Source organism: Amblyomma americanum, chromosome 1, assembly GCF_052857255.1.
Source record: "Amblyomma americanum isolate KBUSLIRL-KWMA chromosome 1, ASM5285725v1, whole genome shotgun sequence".
NCBI lineage: Eukaryota > Metazoa > Arthropoda > Arachnida > Ixodida > Ixodidae > Amblyomma > Amblyomma americanum.
In genome coordinates this window covers 150,034,303-150,062,157 of record NC_135497.1, presented here as the reverse complement: position 1 = coordinate 150,062,157, position 27,855 = coordinate 150,034,303, and the positions used below count along the sequence as shown (strand labels likewise).

Here is a 27,855-nt window from a genome sequence, read left to right as displayed (position 1 = left end):
GGTAAAAATTTAGCCTCCGCGATGCGCTCGTTTCGGCTGCGCGCCTTACCGCGCCTCTGCCGTCAGCGCCGCCACACGGCATCGGCGCTACGGAGCCATGCTTCCCCGGCCGGTTTTCACACCTTTCCATTCTAGCCACCTTAAACCCGCGCCGCCGTTTTCCCCCTCGCAGCAGCATGTCGGGTCTCACGCTTCAGTTGCGTGCAGTGCTCTATGCGTCTGGCACGGTTTTTCTGCGGTCGCGTGGCGACTGTACTAATGCTGCTGATCTGGAAATAGACAATACATACTTGTTTCATTCGTGGCAGTAGTGTTTTTCCAGTTTTGAGCGCATTTTATGCATGATGCACTCGCTCCGACCCCACGATAATGCAAAAGTTTCACTTTAAAAGGACTCTGAAACACCTTCCGAGGAGAGCACATTAACTCACTTAATCATTGCACTCTGTTGCCATGAAAACAGGAGCCAAATAATACTCTTCTACACGCAGCAGGCGACCCACAATCGCGCGTCAAAGTTGGCAAGCCCTTCCCGGCGACTTTTTCATGCTCGTACCCTCCTCCGTCAACCGAATATGCGTAGACAAGGTGAGAGAGGTGGCCATTGGTTAGTTTCTTTCAGACGTCAGGCAGCTACCGTGGCCGCGGCCAATAAGCCGCTTAGCTCCGGCGGGTCAGGAAGCTCCGCTTCCAGAGGGGGGTCGGCGAAGGAGCGCCTGCCTTCCAGCGTGCAAAAAGTGACGAGAGAGGAAAAGGAGCGGAGACGCTGAAATTCAAATTTTAACTACAGATAACTCAGCTTCTACAAAGCGCATTTAAAAAATCCTTGCTGGACACTATTCGTGAAGCGGCGTGCTTCAATATCCCAGGCATGCCGCAACTTTATTTGAGCCCTCTTCACAGCCTCTCTAAAAGGACAGCAGTTAATTGGTGTTCCTTGAAAGTGATAATATGGACTACATTAGGGTCACCGAATTGCATGAAATTATGCTGCTTTTGTTGGTTTGGACGCAAAGACTGTTCACAAGGCGCAAATTTCTCTTGTATTAAGCAGCGCGGAACATGCATGACCTGCCAAATATAATATTTTTGCGTAGTCAACATCCACTTTTCCAACATTCTCTGAAGTGCCTTTGTCTTGTTGCTGCACCGTGTTCGAAAAATTCCACGTAATAATTTCAAATTTCTCTTCCAAGTAATCTGTCGCCTTACTGCTCTGGAGTGAAAAGCTGAGGACACGTCTGGAACCAAATGGTCATATTTTCGAACTGTTTCCTTTAGTGGCTTGTGCCGCAACAAAATAATTCAGATGGTTGCGTTTCCCTTTGTATGGTGCTGACTGCCTGCGTGTCTGTGCTGCCTGCGTGTCGTCTAGAGTCGTCTGCTAGAGGGTCATCTGACAGCGCCGCCATACGGCGCTGTCAGATGATCCTCTAGCAGACGACACGCAGGCAGCACAAAATTTTCTTGTGACTGCCGTTGCAGCAAAAAGTATGCCTTCTGGTGCGCTGTTTCTTATATTATGTGTGTGGTGTGTTTAGTGCTACCGTTTGGCAAGTGACGCGTCGATGACTGCAGTTGCTGGAGGGGGTAGCGAGCGAAAATGCATTGCTGTTGCGTTCTGTTTTGCATGTCCAGTTAGCGAAACAAGAAGCCCGGCGTTTCGTTCCATGAAATTCCTGCCGACTTAGAGCTCCAGGAAAGACGGCTGAAGTTAATTTGAAGAAAAAACTGGGAGACAAACTCAACATCAAATTATTCTGCAGTTTGTAGCTTGCATTTCGTACCAAGTAAATGCTATTTGTAGACAGTTTGACTGCCCACCAAGACAGGGGTGGATTCTTTTACCCGACGTCAGCGCTCCTAAGACTGTTACAAGGCCTCAAGAAGTTCGTCGATTGCATGCTCAAAGACCGAACGCATCTTCAAAGACCACTGGACACATGCTAGCTTTACAACTAGTGTGAATACAATCGCGGGTTTGCCTGCAGTCCTGACCTGTGAGAACAAGGATAGCGGCCACAGGGAAGCACTACTGCAGATTATACGCAAGAAGTTCATCAAACCGTTGCTAACAAACCATGCACTTGACGTAACGTACAAGAACGCAGTTGCGAAGATGTACAAGAAACCTCTATCCCGAAAATTCTTGAAACTGGAGTAAGAAAAGATTTCCGCCGCCTTCATCGCACCGACGCATGCCATTTTTCCTTATGAGCGCGCTCGTGTCTGTGCCTTCAAGCGCAGTTTTTTTTTAATATTAACAAGTAGGTCGCCATGTCTGATACTCCCCTTGTTCCAGTTGTCATTTTATCAACGCACGTGCTTGTCATTTGGAGAAATCGGTCAGTCAGGCCTGCTGTCTTACTCCCAACGTCACTGTGCGCGTGTGCATCACACAGGAACGCACAGTGAGCTGTGTTTCTTGCGGAAAGAATAGAGAAGAGGGGCATGGGTTTATTTGAAATTTGTCAACGTTATTCAGGGCGGTACCGTTCGGCGAAAGCTCGTCGGAAAAATGACCAGAAACAGCGCAGGCTGGGCCTTCCAAGATCCGGTTCACCCGATCTAAACATCTCGCAATGCTCCGCAGCAAGATTGTAACAGCAACCATGCATCATGCAGTGTAAATACTTATTTTGCTGCATTTCTAGCCACTTCAAGCACTTGTTGCAATATTGATGTTTCGTACATGCTCCTTTTGTTGTAAATCGTTAAAAATTTACTGATTATGCAGCCGACAAAAGGTCCTAACGGCATGAGAGAACGGCGTGCAGAGCACGCTTTCAGATTTCGAAATCGAAGCTGGTGATCCTCTTTCAATATTATGGGGAAGTCAGCTCAGACTTCTTAAGCATTTGCTGCACTCTGAGACATTCAAAAACATGTTTTTTATCATTGACAAAATAAAAGTTGTTGCTCAAAGCCCGAAAAAAGGATGAAACAGCACATGATCCGGCGCCGCGCATCACAGTCTCCCAGCTATTGAAACCGAAATTGGATGGATGGATGGATGGAAGAATACGGCTGAACCCTTTAAATCGGGCGGTGGCTCAAGCTACCTAGCGCTACCTAGCGGCCAGTTTGCGCAATGGTTTGGTGATCTCGGGGCCCATTGAAATCGAGGCATGTTCTTCAGGAGGCATTGCTTCGTGCCGTGTTCATGCCCCTAAAAATTAGACGCAAACTTGTGTTAAGGCATTCAGATTTTAAAAAGAAAACCATATGTATTTTTGAACTATTTTTAATTTAGGAAACGCGACCAATGCCATCATTTGAAATGCACCAATCACCGGCGGCGACTGTTTGTGGCGTCTATAATATTTCGCTCGCATGAGTATGCGCGCCTTTTTCACAATCGCAACCGCCGTTGCAACGACTCTTGATACTCAGCTACCGGAGTTTTGCTTGGGCCTTTGAACCGCGACACTCAAGGTGACTAGACGTGAAAGTAGCAAAGTTCTAATGTTTTGTTCAGATTGTCAGCTAGTTTCTTAACAATTTAGTTTTAGCGGGATGCCGAGTTCATTGCTAGCACTTCGCAGTGGGCTGTAACGGTTTTCGGGGTGGCATGTTGATATTCGTATTTTTCTTGCCGCTTGCAGTCATGGCGCCTACCACATCAAACTTCCGAGATTTAGTTGAAGAAGAGAGAAGGCGCTTAGCAAGCATGTGCCAGTACTGGGAAAGTGTCTCCTTGGAACCAAATATTAGCGAAGAAGGTGAGTTATCTTCCGCGTCTGTCATATCTCGTGCTGCCGCAGTAGCTGCCGGAACTGTCCGTGCTGCCTGCAAACTATACAACTAAGATTCCTTGCCGCGCGGAGAATCCGCAATAAAGCCTATTGCTATAAAGACTGTCTCAGAGCTTCGGCAGAAACTTTTTTTTTTATGTGAAGTCAGCGAGTTTTCTCAACTGCATATGATTGCATAACAGTGGAGCTTTCGCTCCATTTGAATGCGTCGTTCTCGCTATTCCCTACTCAATGTTGTAGTTCAGAAGAGCGTGTTGTCGGGCAAGTTGGCTTTGCATGATATAGAAGAAGTTAGCGCAAAACTTAGACGAAGACAGAGAAGAAACACACAATACGACAGACGAGCGATAGCGCTCGTCTGTCGTATTGTGTGTTTCTTCTCTGTCTTCGTCTAAGTTTTGCGCTAACTTCTTCTATATCAATGTTGTAGATTCCACCAAACAAGCTAAATGCCTTTGTGTAGGTTGCCTGAGATGCATGCAAACAATTACTTGATAAATTGCCCATTTTCAGCACAAGGCTACATAAGGACTGCAATTGGACAAGCTAACTTGCTCATGAAGGAACGGTTTGCTCAGTTCGCTGGGTTGATCCACATTTGTGAGAACAATCTTGGAGAGAAAAAAACTACGTGCGAAGACCTTCAAGGCTTCTGGGACATGATTTACTTTCAGGTAATTTTTTCCTTAATTATAAATGGCTGATATGCAGTGAAATTTCCTGCATTAGCTTACCTTTATGTGTTGTGTATTTTCATAGGTTGCTTGCACTATTATCACAGCAGCCTCTAGGTTGGCGAACTATGAACATAGCGGGAACCTGGGCTGTTCTGTAGTTTTCTTGTGGCTATCTACTGCAGCCTATGGCCTGGAAGTGAGGTGTGGTTCACCATGACATTGCTCGTGATGACACGTGCAGACCATCCATAGTGCAATGCATAGTGTAGTTTCTCCATGTTTTGAGGATGAGTATGTTGACGGTCCCGAAACGATTCACACGCATTGTGCTTTCCTTCTGTGAATGGGGAGCCATAATGCACTATCAGGGACAGAAGTGCCCCAGACGCACGAGCAGCCACAAAAAAATGTATCGCCGGCAGCGCTGTATTTTTGTATTGCCGTGTCCATTCCTGCTAGAAGGGTCGGTTGTCTGTGAATGTCCTCAGAACGGTGCTCCAACCTTTTGGCTTCATACATGAAGCAATGCTCCCGCAGCAACAAGCTGCTGCAAAATTAAAAAATAAATGTGGGTTGCCAACAGATTATCACAGTGGCGGGGAGGCAAAGCAGACGTTTCCAGACAAGCACACCTTGGCACGCGAAATGGGCGGTCCATTCTTGGATCACTAGGTGACTCGGGTGACCCAGCGATGCGTCACCATGAAACTGCACGGGAAGGGTTAAGAAGTAGGACAGCTGTGGAGGTACGCAGAAGATTAAGGCAGGGTTGTCCTCTATCACTGCTGCTATTCATGCTTTATATGATAAATATGGAAGGAAGGCTATAAGAAGGTAATCTAGGTTATAATCTATTGTACGCAGGGTCGAAGAACAGCGGCTTCCCGGTTTAATGTATGCGGTCGATGTTGTGCTATTAGCTGGTGGCCAGGAAGATTTGCAGAATCTGATTAATTATTGTGGAGACAAAGGAGATGCTGTAGGCTTCACTCTCAGCGCGATTAAGTCAGGTCTGATGATTTTGAACAGTTCCACTGATCGGGTACTTACATTACAAGGCAGTAAAATACCCAGACTGGCAGAATACAAATATTGGGGGTAAAATGAGGACAGATATACATGGAAAAGCATGAACAGACTGTTAGGGTGAAAGGACAAAGATGCCGCAATAATGAAACGTGTGCATTATGGGGGTACAATAAGTATGAAGTACTGAGAGGCGTTTGGAAAGGAATAAAGGTGCCAGGGCTTACTTTCGGGAATGCGGTTTTGTGCCTAAGGGCAGAAGTTGTCGGGACTAGAAATAAATCTGAGAGCTGTTGGAAGATTAACACTAGGTGTCCACTGCAAAACCACAAACGAGGGAGTGCTGGGGTGCATGGGCTGGGCATTATTGGAAGCGCGGGAAGCTCAGAGTAATATGTTATATGAAGAGCACCTAATGGAACACTAAATTGTAAATCTCTCAAACTGAGTTTTATTTACACCACCGTTAAAAAAGGCAGCAATAAATAATAAAGACTGTTCATTATGTGAAATTCAATAGTTGTAGCCTCTATTTTTTTAAGCGAGCAATACCAACCTGTTTGAAAGTGCCGCACGTTCTGGCATCATATCGATCAGTTTTAAAATTTGCGGCGTTTTATCGCAAGGATTTTATGGTGCAGACGTCTTGAGAAAAATAAAAATGTTCATGCACTATTGCTGCGAATACGAGACAGTTAAGTGGCAATGATGAGTTGGTGGTGAGGCAAATGGCTTTGCTTGGCTGTACGTCGCCATGTTGCTGACCCCCTCCAGTGTTTGGGGGCCACACTATTTCACTGGTTTTGGGTTAGCATCGCCCACTAACCCAAAAATCCAAGGGGCACTGAAGTCGGACACAACTTCTGCAGTCTGCAGTGAAGCTCTGCCCACATTCAGCACTGCTGCGTATAATTCCTCCACAACAAAAGAGTAGTTTTCTTGCTATATAAACAAGAAGCTAATCACAAGAAAAAATAAGCTCTACAATTTTGATACCTGGCTTGTTTAATAAATTAAAGCATTCAATAACGTTGCTTTCATTCACTATTGCGATTGGTTAGTGGAGTAATGCAGGACGCCACGGACTGCGGCCCAGTGTTACCAACTGGTGTTTTCTTAAGTTGTATCCTACAGTAGTGTTGTGCACATACGTACTGGTGCCCCACTATTCCCCTACCTTTTGTCCAAATCCAGAATCAATTCTACAGTTTACGGTGTTTCATCGCTAGAATATTCTGAACGAAATAAAAACCTTTATGCACCAATACGATCGCTCTCTTCTAAAGCTGTATTGTTTGCCTTCATTCGCTAAACCACACACAAAGAAAGGCACTTGCTGCTCTATGAACAGTGCAGAATTCGTTTGAAACAAAGAAATCACTGCTATACTAGGATACAACTTTAAAAAAACAGCAGCTGATAACAATAGGTCATGGTCCACGGGGTCCTGTACTACTTCGCTCACCAGTCACAATAGTAATTCAAATAAGCCTTAAGCCTTTCAGTGTTTGCCTATATGGAACAAGCCAGGAGTATAAAAATTCGTGAGCTTATAATTTAATTTGGCAGTTGGCATCTTTTTTAGCTGACAAGAAAAACTTCAACAGACCTTTTTTGTTGTTGTGGAGGAATTGTGTGTGATGGTCCTGAATGTGGGCAGAGCCTCCCTACAGGGTTAAGTTGTATACATAAAGCATACAGTGCTTTATGCATACAATGCAGACAGTGCTATATGCATACAGCACTGTTAGAAAAGGCTGCAAGTTCACAATGTACACAGCTGTATACATAGCATCTGAAAGGTGTGAGAGAGTTCTTTGCTAAATGACAAACGTCCCAGTCCTGGAATATTTTGGGATATCCTTTCGAAAAAAGCTCAGCTACTGAATCGAGGAACTTATTTTGAGAATCGTGAACAAAGGGACTGCAAAATGCTCTGCTTACAAACGAACCTGACTGAACTGCAGAAATAGAGCAAACAGAATAAAGCTTTAAAGTTCCACTTTCATGTAGGAGAAGGTATTGGGCATCAAAGACAGGACAGAGAGAAAGAATGAAAGTGCACAATTCACTACATTTGAAAGAACTTGAGACACTGAAATTTTTTTTTAACTTATACAGACATGCAGGACTTTAGGAAAGATAAAATTGCAGGAGGTATACCCCCGGTGGACGTTAGATAATTTATTAAAGCACTTTTTCTTTCACCTTCAGCTTGGTTTTGACTTTGTAGGCTGCAACTTATAGGGCCCTCAAAACCGCTGGATGCTTTGTGTGCTCACGAAACACTCATTCATTGCTTCATGAAAATGCAAGGCCATGGGCGCATCTTCGGCGTTGTCCTTGCCTGCTCATCCCCAGTACAACAGACCAACACTGCAGTTTTATATGCCAATCGCCGAGCTGACAACATGCAGCCTATGAGCAAGGAAAACTTTTGCAGTGTTTTCATGAAACCAACCTCAGAATATCTCGAGGTATGAGCGTCTATATTTTGCTAAATCCACAACGCACCCCACTGAGCTGTCCTAGCCGAGTGATGTCATGTGCAACAGTGTAATTCCTCTCCCGCTTAACTGTGACCACCTCCCGAAACACATGCATAGACTTCTTATCTTAAAACAGCACAAAGGACGGGGACTAAGACACCAGGGAGCATACACGGCGCTGACTTCAACGACATTTATTGCAGAAATTTACATGTACATATACATTGCTTGATGAGCGACATGGAAGAACAGGTACAATGGGCAAACTAAAAGAAAACTGATGCTAATCACCTTTTGCATGCCTTGCCAAGTCATTGATCCAACACCTCGAACACATCTCCTGCCACTTCTTTGATCGCAAGGCTTCCTTCACGACTGTCAAAGGCTGGGAGAGAAGTACTACTTGATGAGCGAGTATGTCTGAAAACCAAGAGTAGCCTATACTAGGGGTTGGACTTTTTGGTTTAAACTGAAAAAACTGACAACTATAAATACTGAAGAAGTTGGCGCGGAACAACGATGACAAGGGGGAACAACGAGGAACAACTTGTCCTCGTTGTTCCGCGCCAACTTCTTCAGTATGCATATCAACCAACTAGCCCAACTTTCGACAACTATAAACATATGCCGAGTAGGCTTCAAAATTCTGTTTAAACCGAAAAATGTCAGTATTCTTCAATATATGCACTGCAACTAGCTGGTTATTGATGGGAGTTTCACAAAGACAAAGGAGCAAATTAACAGATTAATTTGTGAAGTGCATTTTGAGGTATTACACCGCTACTTTACACTCCTCTGCAAACCGGGAGGTTTTAGCAGTCAGGTTGGTGGGCCATTGTACAGAGGGTCATAAAGCACCCAACACTCAGATGCCATTAGCTGGGTGCTTTCTGCAATTATTTTATTAGGGCTGGTTGTGCAGCCCCACTCCTACCCCCTTTCCTACCGAGTGCCATCCAAATGGCTTTGTTTGAAAACAAACTTCACACTGCGAGAACAATGGTTAGCCGGCTGTGAAAAGTCAAGGCCTTTGAAGTTATTTTTCTTCCTGCAAGGTAATATCAGCACGCAGACTCATTGGGTTTGGAGAGAGGTATGAAACGTGGCAGTTCAGCAGCAAGCCACATGTTGAGGGCTAGATGTTCCCGCAACGGACAGCAAAGCCAAGATTGCAGACAGAGCGCTGCTCGCAGTCCCAGCTGCATGTTGGCCGCATTCGGTTGCTGCTTTCTTTTTGATTATGGTTTGTGCTGTAATTGCGTAAACGGCTTCATGGAATGCATGCGGTGCTCACGAGTAAACAATCTCGTAGGCACTGGTGTGCTTGTGGTGGAGTGGCCTATTAGCACCAAAAGGGAAATGCAGCACTGCTCGTGGTGGAGAGAGCGGAGAGGGCCAGCCTTGGTGCTGGTGCCGGTTCAGTGAACGAGTAGCCGCTATGCTTTGCGCTAGTGAAATTGGTCAGGCTGACAGGGTTTCGCGAGGAGTGAGCTCTGGCCTAAGGTTCCTGATCGCTTTGCATGATAGCAACCGCCTTGGTCGATTTGTAAGTAAGTTGCAAATAAACTGTGCTGTACATTGGCCTTGATAACTGCCATCACCCACTAGGGCAGTTGCTTAGTTAAGTTGGCTCTTCCGCTGCATATAAGGACACTGATGCAAAGCCATGCACAAGTGTCATGTACTGGCTACCTCGACGGTTAAGCAGCAGTTCCGTCGCTGTCATCAACATGCAGACCATGTGAGGCCCGACCTCTTGCTCCACCCAGCGCAGAAACCCAACATTAGCATGACAACCTAGCTTTTAGAAATCAACTTCCACTTGTGTTTTTATATTGTGGTTCCTTCCATTCCTCCTTTAGTGGTGAGTGCCGAAGTGCAGGTGGGGCTAGCTGCACTGTCAAATCGAGTGTGGGAGTGCTGCACCTCTTGAACTGATGCAGAAACTGCAGCCAAATCGAGGAGACCATGAATAAATCACTTGCAGGGCTGCGAAGCTTTTTGATTACACTGGTTGTGAAAATCACCGTAAGGTCCATGCAATAATTAAGTTAACAGATGGCAACACCGCTTGTAGTATTCAGACATACTGTCTCAAGCAATTAAAAGCAGTTGTAGAGCTGTGAAGAGCTTATGCCTGTGTTCATGGGATGGGTAGTGTCACCATTTGCTAACCCCCAGAAATCAGCTACTGATGCTGGCCGGATTGTGATTCGGAGTTTCGCAACTGGTAGGACCGAGAAAGTGTGGCGCAGCTTGCTTGACGATGTCATTATTACCTACCGGGAGCCCTATCTGAAATGAAATTTTGAGTCTCCACATCTACAGTGTACTGCTGTCTATATCCGAAGGTCCAGCATGGCTAGTCTGCTGACTTTTGCGAACTTTAACATCATTTTGAAATATGTTTTAATGCAACAGCGTTAAGGGTCCCGTTCAACAGCAACCTCTGCGTTGGCATTTCAAGAAAAGCACGTGGCCCACCTGCACCTAGATCATTTGAGCTTGTGACGTCATCACAACCTACCCACCGAGTTGTGAGCGAACTGCCAACGCGTGCAGGTGGCAGTTAAATTAATGACTGGTAGCAATAGAGTGCGCATTAAGAGCAACCTGCGTCTCGCAGGCTGCACCGGTGGCTGTGTTTGAAACTGCCACCTGCCGGCCAGTAGCTCATCACTTAAAGGGGCTCTGAAACACCTTCCGAGGAGAGGACATCAACTTGCTCAATCACTGCATTGTGTTGCCGTGAACACATGAGCCAAATAATACACTTCTACAAGCAGCAGAGAACCCACAATGTTTTTCTGCACTCCGCGCCTTCGATGTTATCTGAGGCTGCTTTGCCTGGGAGACGTTTTTGCCTAGGATTGTGGTTCGGCTCCAGTCGCTGCGTGCACATCCAATGACGAAACAGCGTCGTTGCATTTTCTCTGCACACGGAACGATCGAGAGACGCGATCGGCTCGACAACTTCAACATGTTGGCGAGCGCATCATTTCATATATCTGTTTGCTTTTGTCACTGACATACCCAGTTAGCGAGTTTCCTTTTCATGACTGTTTTTTTTTTTGTGCGTGTATGTGTGTGAGAGAAGCCTTCCCGCCGTTTTACGACCGGAGGGCCGGACGTCTCTTTTGTACGAAACGTACGGCGAAGCGCGGACCCGGGAACCGTCCGGTATTTCTTGGAATTGCACATTTGCACTTCTCCGTGGGTGTTTGTGTTCTCTGCGTTTGTCTTTTCTCTGCTCCTAAACTTCCTGTCTTCCAACGGAGCCAAGAAAAACTAAGGCAGCGGCAGTTTAGACAAGATGGACGAGCGAGAAGCAGTGTGTATGCGGAGCGGTCGAGTGTGCGAGGGAGGGAAAGGCTCTACGAAACACGACACGGCACATGCACAGAACACGCTGAAGCATACATGAACTGGCACGAGTAGCTAAAACCCTGTTGGGGGGTGTTGTATGCGTGTGCTTAAACGGAAGGCGCTACGGAAAGCGTGCATTCAACGAGCAGACGACGCGACGAACTGGCTACGCCCACCCTTCGCCCGTCAGTCAAAACGACGCGACAAAGGAATGCCTTTCGCGAGGGTCTTCGAGATGATGTCAACTTGAAGGCTCGGGAGCCAGAGTAGAGATAAGGAGGTTGGCTTCTCGAAGGAAAGAGCGGACTGGCTCTGATGTGAATTTTTACTGCTTTTCGGGGCGCGCATGGCTCTAGTATTTTGCACAGGTTTTCTTCGATGCCTCATCTATGCACTGGGCTTGTTTGTCTAAAATGCTCAGGCACCTGGTCAGTTGCCCTTTAAAGGTGCACTAAAGAGGAATCTGAACTAGTCTTTTTATCGCGGGAACTCTATCTACACTTTCCAGGCATTCTTAGAAACTTCAAATTATTGTCCTGTGCGGCCGATTGTCCTAATTAAATTGTATTAAACTTCCCGGCTCTTGCCAAAGAACTTAGTCCTGACTTCTGTTTCCAGCCTGCTTCCTAAATCAGTAGAAGTATGATACACGAAAATAACTGTCCGACCATACATTCCTAATCCTTGTCGGTGCTTCAAGTGCCAGAGGTTCGGCCATACATCCCAGAGTTGTCATCGCCGCCAAATTTGTGCCAAATGAGCATCTAATGAACGCCAATCCAATGACTGCAACACAGCGTTAAGGTGCGCCAACCGTGAATGGGGCTGCTCCGCATACTTGAGGTCATGTCCATCCTGTAAAAAAGAGGTAATAATTATCAACAATAAGGAAAACAACATTTCAGGAAGCATGTAAATGCTTTTCAACATTCCACTTCAGCGCAAAAACAAATTCGCCGGTGTGGTGCAACAGGGTGGGGCACCACACCGGCCTATGATACCTGCACAGGCCACACACAGCGAGCCTGAGGCAGGTCCATCTGCTAGCAAAGGCTGCCCTGCAAACTCTGACAAAGGGCCCGCCAGCCCCTGGGTCGACAGCCCACAAGCTACCCCCCATCGGGAGAGGCCTGCAACTCCAGCGCCTCTAGAGATGCGATGGACACAGTGCCAAGCTCACCTCCTCTGCAGCGGAGGCATAGCTCTCTCGAGTGAGAAAGAAAAGAAAAAACCAAATAGCATGCCTGAAAAATCTGGACGCCTAAGTTTTTAACTCCCCCCCACCCCCTGAAACTCGTTCAACATGAAGTTCCTAATCCATTGGAATTGTCATCATCATCATCATCAGCCTTACTACACCCACTGCAGGGCAAAGGCCTCTCCCATGTCTCTCCAATTAATCCCGTCTTTTGCTAGCTGCATCCACCCTTTGCCTGCAGACTTCTTAATCTCATCTGCCCACCTAACCTTCTGCCGCCCCCTGCTACGCTTACTTCTCTTGGAATCCACTCTGTTACCCTATACAATTGACCAAAGGGAAGAGGTCCCACGCGATGTGAGAAGACGCATAAACGTGCACCCCATTCCGCGGAATATGCATCCCGCATATAACACCGAGAGGAGGAAAGCAAGAGGTGAATCCCTGCAGAAGAAATGGGACAAGCAAATTAACACCCTTTACGTGGACGCAGCAGGACCAAATAATGGAGTCATGACTATTGTGGTCTCAACGCCTTCAGGGTCGATGGTGAACTGCGCCTCGGTGAAAACATCTAACCCCACTCACGCAGAGGAGGCAGCTATTGCATTAGCTGTAGCATCTAACCCCAACGCCGTTGTGCTCACTGATTCCCAGAACGCCTGTCGAAACTTCTATAACGGATTAATTCACAAGTCAGGGTTGTCATTGCTGACTAAGCATCCACCCAACCAGGTCTCAGTAATCTGGTTCCCCGGTCACCTGGAACTACCAGGAGGAAACGAAGCCGCCCACAGGCATGCCCGAGCTCTTCTATACCGGACGTCTCCCCCTGATGACCATGAAGGGTGCCGCGACCTAATAGGCTTAGCAGTGTATGCTGACAATCTTGCGCCATACAGAACAGCCAGAAAGGAGTACCCAACACCACACAAATCCCTCAACAAGTTAGAAGAGAACACCCTTAGGAGACTACAAACCAACACCTACCCAACACCAGCTAAATTACACCAGTGGTACCCTACACTATACTCTCCACAGTGTCCACATTGTGGAGCGGTAGCTAACCTCTACCATATGGTGTGGGCATGCCAATATAATCCCTTAGTTGACCCCATTCCCAACCCCTCGGAGGAGCAGTGGGAGGCTATTCTGCTCAGCGATGATCCTGACCGTCAGCACTGGCTGGTGGGGAGGGCCAGCGCAGCAGCAGCAGCCAGTGGACTACCGGACTAGGCGGTCCACCCACATGTTCGGAGAACATTGAAGAAATAAAGACGTTTGTAATCAATCAATCAACCACTCTGTTACCCTTAAGGACCAGCGGTTATCTTGCCTTCGCATTACATGCCCTGCCCAAGCCCATTTCTTCCTCTTGATTTCGACTAGGATGTCATTAAAACGCATTTGTTTCCTCACCCACTCTGCCCGCTTCTGGTCTCTTAACGTTACAGCTATCATTTTTTTTTTCATTGCTCACTGCGTTGTCCTTAACTTAAGCTGAACTCTTTACGTTAGCCTCCACGTTTCTGCCTTGTAGGTGAGTACCGGTAAGATACAGCTGTTGTACACTTTTCTCTTGAGGGAAATTGGTAAACTGCGATTCATGATCTGAGAGAACCTGCCACATGTGCTCCACCCCATTCTTATCCTTCTAGTTATTTCCCTCTCATGATCTGGATGAGCTGTCGCTACCTGCTCTAAGTCCTTTACCATTTCCAGCCCCTTGCTGCCTATTGTGAACTGCTGTTTTCTTGCTAGACTGTTGAACATTACCTTGCTGCATGTTAATTTTTAGACCCAGCGTTCTGCTATGCCTGTCTAACTCATTGATCATGATTTGCAGTTGACCTTAGCAAGGTAATGTCATCAGCGAATCGCAGATTATTTAGGTATTCTCCATTTACTCTTCCCAACTGTTTCCAATTCAGGCCTCTAAATACCTCCTGTAAACAGGCGGTGAATAGCAATGGTGAGATCGTGTCTCCATGCCTGATGCCCTTCCTTATTGGAATTTCATTGCTTACTTTATGGAGGACTATGGTAGCTGTGCAGTTGCTATATATACCTTCCAGTATTTTGACATAAGGCTCTTCTACACGCTGATTACACAATGCCTGTATGACTGCTGAGGTTTCCACTTAGTCTAATGCTTTCTTGTAATCAATGAAGGCTGTATATAGAGGTTGGTTATATCCTGCGCATTTCTCTTATCACCTGATTGATAGCGTGAATATGATCTATTATGGAATATCCTTTACGAAAGCCTGCCTGATCATTTGGTTGATTAAAGTCTAAGGTTGCCCTGACTTTATTAGCGATTACCTTAGTAAATACCTTGTAGGCAATGGATAGTAAGCTGATCGGTCTGCAATTTTTTATGTCCTTGGCGTCTCTCTTCTTATGAATTAAGATAATGTTTGCATTCTTCCCAGCGTCTGGTACGGTCGAGGTCATGAGGCATTACATATACAGGGTGGCTAGTTTTTCTAGCACAATCTCCTCTCCATCCTTCAACAGATCTGCTGTTACCTGATCCTCCCCAGCTGATTTTCCCCTTTCCATTGCTCCTAAGGCTTTCTTGACTTCCTCTTTCATTACTGGCGGGATGACTCATTGCTGTGCGCTACTGTCTTTCTCATTAACTCTCTGATTACATTGGCTACTGTACAGATTTGTGTAGAACTCTTCGGCTACGTTAACTATCCTATCCATATTGCTAATGATATTGCCCTCCTTGTCTCTTAACGCATAAATCTGGTTTTTACCTATGCCTAGTTTTCTCTTCACAGCTTTTAGGCTTCCTCCGTTCTTTAGAGCATGCTCGACTCTTCATATTAAACTTCCTTATGTCGGCTACCTTGCGCTTATTTATTAACTTCGATAACCCTGTCAGTTCTATTCTGTCGGTAGGGTTAGACGCCCTCATGCTTTGGCGTTCCTTAATCGGATCTTTCGTCACCTGAGATAGCTTTCCAGTATCCTGTCAAACTCTCCTACCGCCTAGTTTTACTGCGCACTCTGTAATGATGGCTGTCAGATAATCGTTCATTGCATGAACATCAAGATCGTCTTCCTCAGTTAAAGCTGAATATCTGTTTTGGAGCGCTATCCTGAATTCCTGTACTTTCCCTCTTACCGCAAACTCGTTAATGGACTTCGTCTTCACTAGCTTCTTCCATTCCCTCTTCAAGTCTAAGCTAATTCAAGACCTTACCATTCTGTGGTCGCTACAGTGCACCTTTCCGAGGAATGTCACATCCTGAACGATGCCAGGTTGAGTGCATAGTATGAAGTCAATTTCATTTTTAGTCTCACCATTGGGGCTTTCCCAGGTTCACTTCCTGTTTTATCGTTTGCGGAAGAAGGTATTCATAATCCGTAAATTATTTTTATCTGCGAATTTGATTAATAACTCTTTCCTGCTATTTCTAGAACCTATCCCATAGTCTCCTATTGCGTGGCCCACCTTTGCATTGAAGTCGCCCATCAGTTGTCATCAGCCTTACTACACCCACTGCAGGGCAAAGGCCTCTCCCATGTCTCTCCAATTAACCCTGTCCTTCGCCTGCAAACTTCTTAATCTCATCCGCCCTCCTAACCTTCTGCAGCTCCCTGCTATGCTTACCTTCTCTTGGAATCCACCCCGTTACTTAAACCAGTGGTTATCTTGCCATAGAAGCACTTTTGCAGTTCTTTAACAAAATATGGAAATCAGGGGAAATACCGGAAGCTTGGAAAAAAGCAGTTATTGTACCATTCCTGAAACCTGGAAAGCTGCCAACCTCTCCTGGCAGTTATAGACCGATATAACTCGCGAGTTCTGTGGCAAAATCTTTCGAAAGTGTGTTGAATATTAGGTTAATGATTATCCTCTCATTTCATGAACTTCTTGACAACCACCAGTGTATATTTAAAAAGGCATGCTTAACAACTGACAATCTCATCTGCCTTGAAAACATAGTCCGAGAAGCAATCATACGTAAACAAAATTGTTAGACAGTGATGCAACAGTTGAACTTGCTTTCTCCGGTCTCCTTACGAGAGAGCAGCTTAGGACCTCTACAAAAATTATTTTAAAGAGGTATTAAGTCTTTTGGTGTGACAGAGAGCAAGCGAGTAGGTTCTTTGGAGTGGTTCTATTATCCAGAGTGGTGTTACAACCCATGATATAAAGCTTAAAACCAAATATGAAGCTGTAGCATTCACCATTCTTATTTTAAAATAATTACATGTTCTGTATGTCTTGAGCCACATCTAACAGTAACACTTATGATTTAGAAGCGCTATTTCAGGTAGCTACTGGAGCCATATCTGGTAGTGGGCGATTTTAATGCTCACTACTCTTTTTGGGGATAATAATAATTGGTTTTTGGGGAAAGGAAATGGTGCAGTATCTGTCTCATATATCGTTGGACACCTGAACTGTGCCATAAGGGAAGGGATAAAGGAGGGAGTGAAGGAAGAAAGAGGTGCCATAGTGGAGGGCTGCAGAATAATTTCGGCCACCTGGGGATCTTTAAGTGCACTGACGTCGCACAGCACAGGGGCGTTTTGCCTCCATAAAAACGCAGCCGCCGCGGTCAGGTTCGAACCCGGGAACTCCGGATCAGTAGCCGAGCGCCCTGACCACTGAGCCACCGTGGCGGGTTTCTCTTTTTTTGGGGAAGGGAACAAAATGACGCTACTGGTTGCATTTTAGCAGATTTTATTCCGAGCAATGTCTGCCTACTGAATATAGGAAAGCACAATTACTGCTCCTCAAGCACTAGAAGAATGAGGTGTTTAGATTTATCTTTTACTTCGCCATCTGTCTTTACCGATTTTAAATGGTATGTTCTGGGTAGCCCATACAGAGGTGATCATGGGCCTGTCATTATCAGCCACCATCCTCACCATCAATCATCCCGAGCAAACCTCGCCGTTGGGAGTTACTTAGCCAACGGGGAGCTGTTTCAAGAAAAGCCAGTCAGAAGAAAATGTGTTTGGATGATAGTGGTGTCGACGAAGTTAATGAAATGTTCACAACCTGTATTATTATTGCTGCGTGCTTAACTGTTCCTCATTCCTAGGGAGTGGTGCAACAAAATCGTAAGGTTTGGTATTCACAAGAATGTAAGAAGCAAAAAAGGAGCAAAGTAAAGCATAGGGAATTTTCCGTAGATACCCAACACATGAAAACCTTATAAATTTCATAATGGCGAGAGCCAAAGCAAGGCATATTCGTTGGAGCGCTGAGAAAACTTCGCGGAAAACTATATATCATCCATAGACAGTTGAAGCACCTTAATGAAAATGTGGGAGCAAGTCTGCAAACTAAATGGCAACTACTCCCCCTTCACGATCCCCTTTCTCACAGCCCCAGGTACACAAAAGTATTGATGAGCAGGCAGACATACATCTATCTACAGTTTCTAGTTCCTTACATTACACAGTTTTTGAAGTACAGAAACACAGCTAGAAAACAGACTTCTGACAAGTGGCAGTTTGAACAAGCCTTATAATAACTTAATTACACTCAAAGAAATCCATGAAATACTGTCTGTCTGTGAACAGCCAGCACCCGGCCCTGATGAAATACATTATGAAATGCTGGCCCACTTCTCTGAAGCAACCATAGAGGCACTTTTGCAGTTCTCTAACAAAATATGGAAATCGGGGGAAATACCGGAAGCTTGGAAAAAAGCAGTTATTGTACCATTCCTGAAATCTGGAAAGCTGCCAACCTCTCCTGGCAGTTATAGACCGATAGAACTCGCGAGTTGTGTGGCCAAATTTTTTTGAAAGTGTGTTGAATATTAGGTTGATTGCTCTCATTTCATGAACTTCTTGACAACCACCAGTGTATATTTAAAAAGGCATGTTCAACAACTGACAATCTCATCTGCCTTGAAAACACAGTCCGAGAAGCATTCATGCACAAACACTGACAGCTTTCTGTGATATGGTGAAGGGTTACGATACCACATGCAGGTTTGGAATTCCCCACGACCTAGCAAACCTAGGTATCCGCGTTATGATGCCAAACTGCTTGAAAGATGTCTGACTATTCATTTTATGTGCACCTGGCTTCAATTCTTTCGAGAACTTCATTAAGGAAAATGGGCTACCTCAGGGGTGTATTTTAAGTACTACACTTTTTGTGATGAAACTGAATTTCATAGCTAAAATTCCGAAGTCCATCATGTATGCCGTGCATGCTGACGTCCTTCAAATTGCATGCACATCGTCCAGCTTACCAACTTGAGGAAGACAGATACAATTCACATTCAACAAACCAGCGATTTGGGCTGACAAAAAAGGATTTATGAAGTCTTCCCTAAAAAAACAAATGAGTTTCTATTCTTTTCTCCCTCAAAAGAGGTTTGCAGATTGATCCCACCCTGGACATAATTGAAATTATACTTCTAGTAAAACAAGAAAATAAATTTTTAGGTGTAACATCTGACAAAAAAACTCATTCTTACCTCACATAAACACTTAAAAAAGAAAGCCTCCCAATCTCTGAACATAGTCCAAGTGCTCTCAAGAAAGCATTGTGGGTCTAATAGAACATGTCATATACACTGTGTATGGTTCAGCAAGACCGCCACCTAAAAAATTGTATCCAGTACATAACTCAGGCTTTCATGAATAAAATTTCATGAATCTACTACATTGCAAATTAAGAAAAAAAAATGGCAATCCGCTTGGAACAATGGAGTAAATAAGAAACTATTCTTGGTAAAGCCAGTTTTGGGTGAATGGAAGTCTTGCACACAACAGGAGTACTTCAAGGCAGTGATTTTCCGCAGCCTTGTTATATAAGGCACACACCTTACACATAACTTCATACTAACAAAACAAGACAAGTCCCTATGTGAATTGTGTGGAGATCAGCTTCTATGTTTTATTTTCATGCGGTAAACTGGAAACACTAAGGAAAAAACATTTTGCTGTGTTTTACAATGAACACATATCATTCGATCCAACTTTGCTCTTAGTTGAAAATGATCCTTTATTTTAAACCAAGCCGCCGCGGTGGCTGAGTGGTTATGGCGCTCGGCTGCTGGCCCGAACCCGGCCGTGTACCGTGTGATGTCAGTGCACGTTAAAGAACCCCAGGTGGTCGAAATTCCCGGAGCCCTTCACTACGGCGTCTCTCATAGCCTTAGTCGCTTTGGGACGTTAAACCCCCATAAACATAAACAACCATAAACATATTTTAAACAATGTTAAATGTTTTAAACAAAGTATAGATCGGAAAAACTATAGTCAAATAAACAGACTTTTAAACTCGTGTTTAGTGCATGATAGCCTCAGTTTCTTATGTGCCTTTATATAAAACTCAATACAACACAATCTTATGGCGGAGCTTAAGTGTCTTAAGTTTTTACACCTCAGCCAGAACTGATATATGGTGAAAGTAATGCTAGCATATCCAGGAATTGTACTACAACGGTGTCGAAATTTGGTGTCTCTACTCTCTAATTGGCAGATTATACTGCGGCAATAAAGCAGAACAGCTGTAATGCTCAACTAGAGTCACAGCCAAAAATACTGGAGACAATTTCCAAGAAATACTTGCACATTTCTTCCAACATATGGGATCAAGCAAAACTTGTTTGGATTCGTTGGTTGTTCATTTTGAGAGTCCAGAATAGACAGTGCAGAAGACGGCACACAAAAGAAACACTCTATACATATGAGCGCAGACTACCAACTAGTTTAATAGGAATGCCAAGCATTCTTTTGTACCCAGTAGGCACAGTAACAAATGAAAATTCCAGTGACTAAGACCAGCTGAACAGAGCAAGCATTTTCTGCTTACAAGATAAACTCGAGATCATCTCGGGAAGAGTGTGGCCTATCAGTGTAGCCCATGTGTATCTACTGGTGCACAAATACCGACATCAGAAATGGGCTGAACCTGCACATGGGGGCCTAATCACACAGGAGTTTTTGCATCCGAAATGCGGTGGCTGCATTACAGATGCAAAGGTTTCAGTGTGTTGTGCAATGTCTCTGTGCATGGAGTGGATAAAAACACTAGCAGCTTAGAAATAGATGCAATATATGGCCTGAAAGTGTTAGCAAACCAAGCACTAATAAGACCTGTATTATTTTTATTCATGCATTCTTACTAATGCAATTTTCAGGTTGAAGATGTCAACAAGAAATTTGGCCAGCTCGTCAAGCTGCAGGAGAATGCATGGTGTACTGAACAGCCTGAGGCCACCAGCACAGATTTGACAAGAGCTGGGCGTGAAGCTAATGATGTGGGTTTTCTTTTCTTGTGTGTTTAGTAAAACGATAGTTCATCATTGCTGCAGCCCTTTTTTTGCTCTGTGTGGTATGTGTCTGCAAGTAAATTTGGACATGTGTGCGTGCATATAAATGACATTTCTATTCTTGCTTCCTTTTTCCCCTGTCCCTTATCCCCCCCCCCCCTTTTTTTTCTCCTAGAAGCAGCTAGGGTAATGTTTGCTGAGTGAATACAACCGACTGCTACTCTTTGGCAGCTCTCAGCCAGGAAGTTCTAACGTTGCATGCATGCACGCAAAGCATGCACAACATGGTTTGCATAACATGAGAAATACATTTTTTTTTTCAAGGGAAGTAGTGCGTTATTTCTGAGCTGAGAGTACAATTGAATTAGCCATTAAAAATTGGAAATTGTTTAAAATGGCTATGAACAGCGGCACACCAGCAAAAGAACCATGTGGTTATGTAGTTACTGCAGCTTCTTCAAAAACTACCGTTATTTCGGAAGTGTACAACACATTCCATTGCAGTTTACCTTCAATTTTTTTTTCTTTATTATCCAGTGGCAGCAAAAACCTTTCAGACAGAAGAATCTTCTACGGCTGCACAAATTTGTGCTGAAAAGCATTAGTGGCAATATATATTTCATTTTTTCTTGTGCAGACAGCTTGTAAACCACTTAGGATGATAGAAAAGCCAATTAACTTCTATGCATATGTGCTTCAGAAAATACTGAGTTGAGTTGAAAGCCCTTTATTAGGTAAGGACGACACATGGCCATGGGAGGGAATTATGTGGAGTAGACAGTCTGCAGTTTTCCTGGTAGTCAGTAACTTCACATCGCTCTGATCAGGCCACTAAGGGAGCCATATATTTCTTTTCGTGTTACGGGTGAAAAAGGTAGTTATCAATGCATCTCAGATTTTTCCTTATATATATGAAATTGGGCTTATGGCTTAACATCAGTTTTATCTGACATTCTGGTAAATTCTCAAGAAAGAAAAAAAACTTGAAAGCTTGCACGAAAATGCATGAAAAGTGAAGTGCCGCATTTCAACTATAAATTGAATGGTTAGTTGGCCTCTGTAAAGCTGTAAAGAGCAGTGTGCAATATTTTTAATCAGGCAATTCCTGCATATTAGTACTATATATAACCATTTTTATGTAATGCCCGTGAGGTTGTTATGAAAGGAGCCAGCAGTCACTCCAACCAAGGGAGGCATAGGGCAATTTTTTTTAAATCTGTGGTGTTGATCAATGAGGAATTAGTATTGTAATCATTTTTACCTTAAGTACATTCGATTAAAAAGTACACAACCACATGCCGCCAATGGGATCTGGAAGTACAGTACTGTGCATCTTCATCGTAAAGACTTTAAAATTTGAAGTTTTCCCACCTGGTTCGTTTGCAGTGAAACTGCACACAGAGCTTGGGCATTACGCTTGGGTATTTGTCTCGTAGCAAGTTTGACAACGGTACTTATCGGGTTTAGCTGCACATTATACAACCTCGTAATCGCTGCAACTGAAAGCCGCCATCACTGGGTTGCCGCCGAAGGGCGGTGGTGGTGCCATCAGGGGACCCACTCACGTTGCAACGCTCGCATCAGCGCCTTTCATGTTGCAACGGTTTCGTCTGCAGACAACAGATGGTGCCACTACTGCCTTTCGGCGAAAATCCAGTATTGGCATCTTTCGGTTCCTCAATCTCAGCATAGATGACAGGTTTACATGATGTGCAGCTGAACCAGGTTTGAAATATCATTGTCAGATAGACAAGTTAGTGAAATACCCAAGCTCTGTGTGCAGTTCTCCTGCAAACAAGCCAGCAGTTCATGGTGCGAAAATTTGTCTTCGCGATAAAGATGCACAATAATATAAGGTTGGACAACCACTGCCGCAGCTCATTTGGTACAGCACTGCACATATGTGGAGGTGGTCATGGGTTCTGATCCCATCAGTGGCATATGGTTGTACTTTCTTGTACTTTTTACTCAAATATATTTCAGGATAAAAATGATTACAATACTAATTTCCCATTGATCAGCACCAAGTGAAAAAAAAAAAAAAACATTTCCCTTTGCTTTCATTGGTTTGAGTGACTGCTGGCTTCCTTCATATGCATCTCATAATAAGCCCCTCTTTCCGAGGTAGAGGTTGTTTTAAGAAATGGAGCTGATCGTACTGTTTTAGGCAATAATTTCAGAATTTCCGAGGCCTGCATATTACCCTATCATTACGCCACAGTTGCTCTTCATTGCATTGAATGTCCCAGCAGTGCATGAGGGAACAGATAATGGTCACTATTTCTTTGCTGGAAAGCTTGGACAGTGCCCTTGATGGCTCCAAAAATTGAAACTGGCCTGAAAGGTTTCAGCAAGAAAATGCAGAATAAAATGAGTACATGATAAAGACTTCTTGGCCATCTGTTAGCAGACAGTAACTGAATTGAAGTCCTGCCAACTCACCCTTGAGGCATTGGTTGTGTGCAGCACAATCATGCATGTGTACTGCAGACAGTACACAAAGGGCATGGTGTATTCACTGGGAGCTGTTGTGTGCATCGTAGCATGGATATTTCGAAGTATGTCGAAGCATTTGCTTCCTGTGACTGCTTTTCTTGTGCTTCTCATCTGTCCTCGAATGGACGAGACAACAGCTGCAGTGGCACAAGGAGGGCTTAAAATTAAGTGCTCTTGTGCTTAGCGTAGCTGGCACCGACTAGCTTTCAAAAGCATTACCTTTCAGAGAAAATGCTTACCAATAAGTTTCAGAGCACTGCAGATCAATATGAAGTTTTGAACCCTGCTGCCTAGTACCCAGGGAAAAACTTTTTTCCTTGTGCACAGAAACAGCTTTTAATTTTTTATGAAGCTGTACTGCTCATGTCAGTCTCTGAACTGGTAAAATGCTTGTAGAGTACTTTCAGCAGCAAATGTTTACTGCTTGGGTGTCCTTGGTAAAAAAATTTTAGTTCTCCCTTGCGACCCATCGACCTGGCAATATGTCAAGATATACAGACGATCAGCTTGCATGATTGTGTCGCCTTCTCGCATACCTGCATCCCGTTAACTTTTGCTGCGGATAGTACCAGTTTTGTTTAATGTGTTGCATTCAGTCTTTTGTGTTCTAAGTACTACTGTACTGCAAGTGCCCACACACCTACCTGGCATTCACCTACTGTTTAAACCAGCCCTTTTGAATGTGCAAGGACAAGGGCCTAATTTGCACATACTTGTCATTTTTAAATTTGTTGTTGCTTTCGCACGTGCTGTAACTGACAATTTTTTCAGGTTGCAGTCAGCCAAGTCGCTGGCAGTCCCTGCCCTTTACACAGTGCAAGTGCTGCTTAAAATGTGTTATTCAGTGTTAGAGAACTGTTGGCTGTATTTAACTGTATTTAAGTCGTATGTCTGGTCTTTTACAGATGAAGAACACGAGGCACATATCAAAAAAGTGTGCGCCCTCTGAACTGCAGAAAGCAAGGATTGCAGCATCAAGAAGGCGTATTGCAGAGGCAAAAGCTCGCATGGCCTGCACAGCTAGCGAACAAACACCCACTGCATCGCATGAAAAGGAGAATGCTGTTATTTTTGAAGCACCCAGTTTTTTCCTTGTATCAAGCCCAGCTCGACCAAAACAGACTCGTTAGTACTGCTGGTTTTTTTGGATAAAAATTTTCATTGCTGCAATCTTTATTCGAACTAATTTCACCAGGGGCTTTTTGATGTGCTCACCTCAAGGCTCAATTAAATTGCTTCTCATGGAAATTAGTTCAAATATAGCAGCAAGTTTGTTCAGGGATCTGTGGAGCGAGAGGAACTGTCCTGTTGAGGCCCCAATGATACTGTGCAAACGTGTCCCGTTTAATATATCGTATCCCCTTCAGGTGCTGTGACCACATGTGTGGACGCGACTTAATCCTCTTCATATTTTCAAATGCAAGACCAATTTCCACCTTTGAATACCACGCTCTTACTGTTTTGACCCTCCCTGTCAAGTTTGTGGCACCGTCTCTTGCAGCTACAGTGATATGCGTTTGTAAAAAGAAAAAAGAAATTATGTGCATTACGCCGTTCTTTGGCGGGACGAGTAAATAGCTTTCTTTTTGGCATTCTATCTTTACAAATGATCGTGAATGATGCAATTTAGGGCTCGGAATATTTCGATAGGTTAATGTTGAAACGGGCACACCATTTTCATTGTCACAGGTGAAGAAAATGTGCTGCGGTGGACGTTCAGAGTGGCGTGTCCACAAACGTGAACATGGCGCCCTAATGCCGAAAATATCAAAGTGGTGTTTTCTTGCCACAACACGTTTTTTTTTTTGTGCACGCACGGTAGGAAATAGGCTCACTGCTTACAGGCGTTGAAAACTATGCTTGTACAAAGAGAACATTGGACAACTCCAGTGCTGAAGTGTTTTTCATGAAAATAGCCGATGTAGAAGCACCTCCAAAGAAGTGCAGCTGACCAAGCAATGAAGACCTGCAGATGGTCGGAAAGAACTGCCAGTTAGCCGACAAACACAGTGCACAATGACCAGTGCTTAGTCAGGGAGGTCTAGGAGGGTCTTGGGCTCCTTACCAATATTCAAAAAGGGATCCGAGACCACCTGTGCTAGATTGTAGAACGCATGAATCCGGAGGAAGCAACCATTTTCAGTGGCGGGCAGAACATATTTTGCACCATCGTTTTGAAAAATTCACTGCGGTTTTTAGCAAGAATCATTACATTTTCTGTGAAACCTGAGACGCAGAAAAATACAAAGTGGCAGCACTACACAAGGGGGGGGGGGGTATGAAAAAGGGGAACCCGAGCCCTCCACCATGGCCAGTTCAGAGCTGGCCCTTAGCTCCAAGGCTACCAAACGAGAATCAGCACAATGGTAGAGCAAGGGAACAGTTTGTTTCAGGTCTCTGATATAAACTGAGCGAACAAAGGCCTTTAAAATTGATTTTTTTGTAAAAATCGTGTAAAACAGGCTGCAAGATGCTATTGCTCTCTCCCTTTTCACGTGTACTCAGATCACAGGAGACACTTTCGACACAGCCGGATGTGAAGCATTACTTACGATGAAAGCAACCATTGGCCCAAACTTCTGAACACGTTAATTACACAACGGTGCTGATGTGAAGGCTGCACATCTAAAAGCCATGTTCGGTGCTCGAAATACCGAATTTCCCTCTGCCTGTCGTCACAGAATGACTGCTTTTATCTGTTCTATAAGTCATGAACTAGAGAATAATTCCCTGAAGCGTATATTCTCACATCTAAACATTCATTCATGTCTAACGATCAGTTAGAAAAAGCAAACTAATGTACCAGTGCTTGCGTTCATGTATCAGGTTTAAGGCGCTATTTCCACAAATGTAGATGCAAATAAAATATGCTTAAATATGGATATTTTTGCATAATGTTTTGCATATCACTTCTTAGTATACTGATTGTCATTTATGCGAAGGAAGATTCTTCTTTTCAGCAGATTTAATTTGCGCTTGAAGGGGATAGGAGACAGTTGGTGACACGCAGTGTTAGATGCAGTGCTGCCGGGTACTCACCGGTTTTCTAATGTGTACAAAATTTCCTCCAGCCTGGTGCGCGGATCTTCTGGGGTTAAATCATCAGAAAAGGGCTTCGGGTCGCCTCACCCTCCCTCAATGGAAAAAGAGCCAAAATGGGCTTTACTGCACAAGGCATTTCGGTCCCTTATGGATAGATTTTCCATCGAGGGAGGGTGAGCAATCTAGAGCTTCATGTTCTCTATGAAACATTAAAGAGGACATATTTTAGGCAGGCTTGTCAGGGCAATGGACCAGTGCTGTAGAGCAAAAAAATCAATCTGACTGCAGCTGCTGGTTCAGAGGCATGCTGCCTGTCTGGTTGGAACCGAGGAAGAAACCTGTGCAGCTGTCACGGTGGATCAGCAACTTTATTGTTCTGCTGTTATCATAATGCACTGTGAAGTGATACAACAGTGCATATTAAAGACCCTTCGATAGTCTAAATAACCAGGAGCCATCCACTGCAGGACCAATCTAGTATGTTGGATTCGCAAAGATTCATTAGTACTGTATTCTGAAACTAGGTGGCTAGTGCCAGACATCACTTCCTCTGCTCCGGAACACTTGCAATATGGAATTGCCCCGCCAGTAGAGAAACTATAGAGCAAAACACCTCAAATAACTGTTCCACATTAAGTTCACGTTCTGCATAATCTGCCAGTTACAACAGTCAGCTTAGACGGCTTGATTTTAGCAGTCTTGATGATGCCAGAAGCCTCACTGTCAATTATTTCTGCGGCCTCGTGGAATTGCTAGGCCAAAATGTGGTTCAACCATCTTGCAATATGGAATGTTACATTATTTCTTGTCTTCGATTTTTCAGACACAAGAATGCCTCGAGAAGTACCAGAGGGTGTTCGGAGCACACCAAAACAAAAGGACTTTTTACCACTGATCTGTGTTACAAGGTCAGCAAAAAAGGTCCTCATTTCGCACAATTAAACAGTCCTCGGGTGTTTCCACAACAAGCCAGCTCCTTTCTGTACGATTCGGTAGTCTTGCATGCGAAGTAACAATAAACGTTTTTTTTCATGTGTCAAGTTGCGTAAATCTCACTGTTTCAGAGCTGTCAATATTTGAGGCATGACCACACTCAGCTCCATAATGCAGCTGAATCAGCATTCTGTTAATGTTATTTATACAATGTACGCAACATGTCCACACACTCCCATGTATGTCGAAAAGTTGTGCTTTTCCTGCCACAAACATTTACGTAGTACCGAAAAAGCAAACGGGTGCTGCTATGCAGTGCCAGTTTAATTCCTTGTTTATGAGGCAAACAAGAACTGCTAAATTATGTCTGCAGAAGGTCTGTTGCAGTGTTTCATCCTATTAAATACAAAATAGAATGTTGGGTAAATATGGTACTACTAAAGCTTGAATGAGATACCCACCCAGCCAGATAACCCAACCTCAAACTGAGTAGCTATACTGAATAACACGAACCATAGTGTAAGTAGATTCCATGGTCCCATGATTCCAGGCACCACTCCAAGAAATACGTAGTAAGCCTTTTGTGCACTGGCAACTTTCAAG

At 44.3% G+C, this 27,855-nt stretch overlaps 1 protein-coding gene across 1 annotated transcript; it reads left to right on the top strand.

Moving 5' to 3' along the window:
• The first annotated feature begins 3,298 nt into the window (after window positions 1-3,298).
• Window positions 3,299-27,359, top strand: LOC144113921 (uncharacterized). Its single transcript, XM_077647314.1, has 6 exons — window positions 3,299-3,435; window positions 3,606-3,722; window positions 4,269-4,429; window positions 20,650-20,769; window positions 24,183-24,402; window positions 27,143-27,359. The coding sequence occupies exons 2-6, from the start codon at window positions 3,608-3,610 to the stop codon at window positions 27,259-27,261; spliced, it is 735 nt and encodes a 244-aa protein (XP_077503440.1). The 5' UTR covers window positions 3,299-3,435; window positions 3,606-3,607; the 3' UTR covers window positions 27,262-27,359.
• The last annotated feature ends 496 nt before the right edge of the window (window positions 27,360-27,855 follow it).

Bases quoted from the DNA above. Each gene is read 5' to 3' on its own strand.
- LOC144113921 (XM_077647314.1), top strand. From the start codon at position 3,608: ATGGCGCCTACCACATCAAACTTCCGAGATTTAGTTGAAGAAGAGAGA. The intron at 4,430-20,649 runs GTAATTTTTTCC...TGCAATTTTCAG, and splicing joins GGGACATGATTTACTTTCAG to GTTGAAGATGTCAACAAGAA. The intron at 24,403-27,142 runs GTTAGTACTGCT...TCGATTTTTCAG, and splicing joins AGCTCGACCAAAACAGACTC to ACACAAGAATGCCTCGAGAA.